Source organism: Fopius arisanus, unplaced genomic scaffold (genome assembly GCF_000806365.1).
Source record: "Fopius arisanus strain USDA-PBARC FA_bdor unplaced genomic scaffold, ASM80636v1 scaffold00006, whole genome shotgun sequence".
Lineage (NCBI taxonomy): Eukaryota > Metazoa > Arthropoda > Insecta > Hymenoptera > Braconidae > Fopius > Fopius arisanus.
The window spans coordinates 721434-726595 of NW_011887745.1; the positions used below are offsets into that span (position 1 = coordinate 721434).

At 35.7% G+C, this 5162-nt stretch overlaps 2 protein-coding genes across 3 annotated transcripts in view; one reads left to right on the plus strand and one right to left on the minus strand.

The window, feature by feature from the left end:
* Sgsh (N-sulfoglucosamine sulfohydrolase) overlaps positions 1-5162 on the plus strand; it is a 19285-nt gene that overhangs the window by 12729 nt on the left and 1394 nt on the right. The window lies entirely within an intron of this gene.
* The window catches only part of LOC105273627 (putative phosphatidate phosphatase), an 18555-nt gene that overhangs the window by 8077 nt on the left and 5316 nt on the right, over positions 1-5162 (minus strand). The window contains exons 4-7 of the mRNA XM_011316168.1: positions 3574-3678; positions 2125-2327; positions 763-820; positions 495-671 (exon numbers count right to left, since the gene is read on the minus strand). Of these exons, the coding sequence (XP_011314470.1) occupies positions 495-671; positions 763-820; positions 2125-2327; positions 3574-3678 (543 nt within the window). The remainder of the gene's footprint in view (positions 1-494; positions 672-762; positions 821-2124; positions 2328-3573; positions 3679-5162) is intronic.

The window sequence follows — 5162 nt, forward strand, 5'->3', positions numbered from 1 at the left end:
GAGGTTTTTACGAGAGAAAAAATCTCGGTAATTTAAATGCCCGTTCTACTTCTTTATTGTACCTCAGGCATTCTTCTCCGGATCAAAATGAAGGAGTTTAAAAAAACAAAACAGGAATGTTTTCAATAAAATTTCGTCACCTCCGTAAAATATCTATAAATATTTCGGTGTCTTGAATTTCGAGATATTCAACAACAGCATCTCGAGCCAAAATCCCCAACCCTCGTTTTACCACTCCACTACTGGTCCCCTCGAACAGTTCGTATTTCCCTAATGAGATGCATTCCTAAACGGCAACTAATTACCGAGACTTACGCAACCAATTAAGCCAATAACACGATCAATTCGTTTCCCCTGATAAAATCGAGGAATCCGTATTAACAAAACGATTGGACAGGTTTCATATAAACCGACATCGTCGAGAGAATTTAATCGTCATTTGAAACGTGTCCTGGACGTCGTGAATGATTGATAAAATTGCCGATGAATGTTACCATGATAAGAGCAGCAATAATCCCCAGGAGTAGTCCAGCCAAAACGTCACTCCAGTGATGTTTGTAATCGGAGACCCTGGACATAGCAGTAAACCACGCCACCATCAAGCAAATCAACTGCAGTACATTTTTCAAAAGTTTACTTCCCTTCCACGTCACCCTCAATTGCAGGTACAGCTGAACAATAAAAACATTGACAAGTTCATTACGTCCTTTATCCTTTCTAAAAGTAAATGAAATATGACACTGTAATTTTAGAGGCACTCACTGCGAGATAGACCATCGCGTAAGCCGAGAACGAGGAGTGGCCTGATGGAAATGACAGTCTGAAAAGAGATAAAATAAAATCCATTGAAAAAATAGAGAATAACTACCCAACTCAATTAGCTTGAATCTAATGTATCTAATGTATCTTCCCCGGGCCATTTCAAACACTCGAATCTTTCAATATTTTTTGCCCTCTCTAGAAACTCTAAAGATAGCACTCAGTTGTGAGAGAGAAAGGCAGACCTTTTTACTTCCATCTTTTTTACTCGTTAAGAACAGACCCTTCTAAGGATAGTCGTCGTACGACCGTTAAAAGAGTGAATGGTTAAATGAGGGAAAAAAATGAAGAAATAGTCACATGGCTTTTGCCCTTAAACGAAATACATGTTGGGAATAGAAGTTGAATGAATTCACTGTTTTGGTATCAAACTGGGTACGATAAAAATTCAGAAGATCATTGTGGTATTCGTCTACTGGTTTTTCTCCTACCAAAATATTGAATCATTCTGTCATCATTCATTTTGTCGCTCTTTTAATTCATACTAAATACAATTGACAAAAAAATTTCTTTCTGACGATTTACAAATCAAATTGCAAATTAAAAATCTCTCAAATAATCCCATTTTTACGATAGAATTTGATAAGCACAAACGAAAAAATTATTGAGAACTGATCTCTGAAAAATAATTGAAGGGAATAGAAATTTTTTAAATCGTTAACATGGTTGAGTGTAGACAATTGTAAAAATTAAATTGAAAATCGCATGTTTTTACGATTACATATTTTTCTACGTAGTGAGTGAACAGTTTTTGCGATGAATCACAGAAAGCGTTCGTTGCTATCGCAATTGATAGAGATGGAGGCATTCGAATCCAGTTAACCGTCATTTCTAAGACAATAGACACTTAGTATTGACTCAACATCTCCAATTGAATCACCCCGACTATTTTCAGTCCATTACACCTGGTGATCTACCTCCCTCCCAACTCCACGTACACGAGGGGAATCTCTTTGCGCGTTACGTAATTCCACCGGATTTCAGCAATTTCAGAAGGAACTTTAGATCACTTTTAAGTGCTACTTAACAATTTTTGGGCTTGGCAATGAATATAAACCCAACGGGAAAAAAATAGAGCAGTAGAGACCGCTCTATTGCTCTCAAATCCCAACTGACTAAAATGTCATTTTCTTTTAATTGAATGAAAAATATTTTTTAGTGTCTTCCGTCGATGACTGACTTTCACCGAGAGCTGTGGATTATCGCGTCGTTGAAAAGTTTCTTGTTAATACTCGGCAAATTTTTTGCTGATTATAAAAAATCAGGGGGACTGGAAGCTAGGATAGCTGGGATAGGGTAGTTTACCTAGATTCTTTGAGCATTCTGGCTGTTGAGTTACTCGCTGTACATGTGAAATCAGTGATGTACATGTGTTGATACTGGGGTAGTGTACAGTCGATATTAGGTTTGCACACATCCATGAAATGTGGGCGTAATCGTCCAATCGTGTACTTGGCAATGTCGGTCATCACCTGTGATGCCATCGATCCAAATCCGAATAGGCCGATCTAGAATAACGAAATTGAGGGTTGAGTCAATTGTTGTGAATGGTATGTCAGGAATTATTCATTATGAGTTAGAGGTCATGCACTTGATGGTGAATCACTTGATTTTTTTGTTCACTCATGAATTATGATATTCGTTATCGGAGCAACAAATAGATTTATTTAAAAATGAACTCATGGATAAAACGAAAATATAATTCGACGGATTGATGATCAATCATTTTTTAGGACTGTAACTCCGGATGTTGTTTAGGGGAACAATTTATTATTATTAATTATTATTACGATTATTATTTATTAGTAATAACCGATTGAGTGTCGAGTCAAGTTTAGATATCCTCTGGTGCCATAAAAAAATTAGTCTGCTTTCGTAATATGTTGTTGTAAAGATGAGTTGAGATAATTTTTGCAGATAGAGGATTTCCATAGATTAAATAAGCCCTAGAAAATTTATGTAAATGTCGAAGTTATCAAGGAATTAATTGCATAAAAGATCGAGGTTTTATCAAAGTGCAAACGAATAGTTTTTCGCTATGATAACGAAGCTTGCATTTTGCAATAAACCCAGGAGATTATGGAGTAATAGCCGCCCATAAAATAAATTTCCATTGCATGACATTGATTTACAATCTACAAATTAATTTCTTTTCTGAGCTTAATTGTTACGCGTTTAATTATACATAGAATGCCTTTAGTGAATAAATTTGTTGAAATTGGAATAATTGAATCGAAATTTGCAATTTGCGTGGAGAGATTCTGATACATTAAATCTCGAATCGGAAAATTTCACGAAAATATCAGCGAAACTCATGATAAAAATTGCCAAGAAGTGCACAACAAATTCCAGTGAAGAAGTTGAGTTGACAATTTATTTGGACAATGCAAAATAAATAAAAAGAAGACGTGCAATTACCAGGAAAAGCCTTGGCCCCATCTTCCAGCGACAAATTGCGTGAAATACGAGGAGTGGAAATAAGATGCTTAATTTCCTCAAACCGAAAAATGCAAGAGGAGTTTCGAAAGCCGTTACAATTTATGGCGAACGTAAGAACTCCTCCGAAAGTCTTAAATTGCACATTTCACAATTTATTACCTGTTGTTTAAGTGGAGAAAAAAATATTCGAGAGAGGATCTTGCAACGCGACTCCTTTTGTTTGTGCCTTTTCGTTCTTTCCGAGAATTCACACTTTTTATTTACTGACGTCCACTTTCTTCACCCCCTCTTTAACCACCCGAAAATTTCACTCACCTTATTGTAGGCCAATGACACCCATGGAGGTATCACCTTGCCAAATAGCACAACCGACGATTGTCCATTGCTGTTCCTCGCATAAAAGTATTCGCCAACGAGCATCTGAAATTTTTACAAGTTTCATTAATTCATTTTTCATTCATCTCCAGATTTTTTATCCGTAAGTCTAAATTGTTGAGAATTCAGTGAGAAAGAAACGATTAATATTCTAATTCTATAAAAATATATTTATATGAAACCCAGCTTTTCGCCACTTTTATCTCCTATAATAATTTTAAAAACTCTGAAATATGCGGTTTTTCAATGACGAAATCGCTTGAAATACCAGTGAAAATATCACCTGCCAAGAATTCCAACATTCCATCCATTCAACCGTGACTAGAAAATTATAACTGATACTCATTAATTCCTCCCTCCCCGCTGTTCCCGAGGAAAAATTGATTTTCCCAGTGATAAATTCAAGGAACTACCGTAACTATTCACTGAATAATTACTCTACCTAATTATCCCTGAGAAATTAAACGAGTGGCTTTCAACAAAAAACTCACAACCCCTCAGATTAATTATCAATCCACAAAAAAAAATACCAGACCTAGTAAACATCCATCTGTTTTCATCCGAATCTCTCTAAAAAAAACTACGATAACCAATTCCTATAGACATAAAAAAAACTAACTTCCTTGAAGCTGAAAGATCTAAAAAAAAAACATGTGAGATAAATTTCATGAATCAGAAGCCTCAAGCTGACGAAAGGTGAACCACCTCCTAAAAAATGCCTTGGAATTCCTCCTTGGGATAAAACTCCTATTTTTTATTCTCTTATCATTAGAATAAATAAAAGCCTTGGGAATTAATGACATTATGATAGAAGAGGGCCTGGGGGAGTAAATGGGTGTGACCCCGGGGGGCAATAAAATTTGTCGGTCAGGGATAAAAGTTGGGGTTTGCAACAACAAGAGGACTTGATTTTGTTCGCATTGAAACACGCGTGCCTTCCCCCCTCCATAATTTTCTGATAAGCCTTCATCAACAAGAGCCACGCGCTTACTGATATACACACGCACTTACACCTCCATCTGTTAAAACGCACGTGTTATATCAGTTGACAATGTGATTATTACTTTTTATTTTGCTGTTGTAAGCGTAAATCAAAGCGACTCATCACGTATTAAAAAAAGTTCGAAGAAAAAGGTGACGGATACAATTGTGTCATTAGAGGATTATTCGAGTAATCAAACGCCATATAACTGCATATTTCATTTTTTATGTTCTTATCTTCCACTTTATCAATCGTCATTTTGTGTCGAGGATTATTTGAAGGATCACGTAAGACTTTTCATCTCGATTTCGCCTTGAGAAAATCTCTGTGATCGTCTGCACCGGAAAATCTTTTTTAAACAGAATGAGATTATTTATTCTAGAAATTGCTCTGTTGGAAATTTCCTGAAAAATTATTTTTTATTTTGTAGAATCAAACCGGAATTACTGAATATCCATGAATTTTATCTAACGTATTGAATTAATTTAATTGACAGATTATGCACGAATGAACATTTTAAATAATGGAATTCACACATTAGAAACCG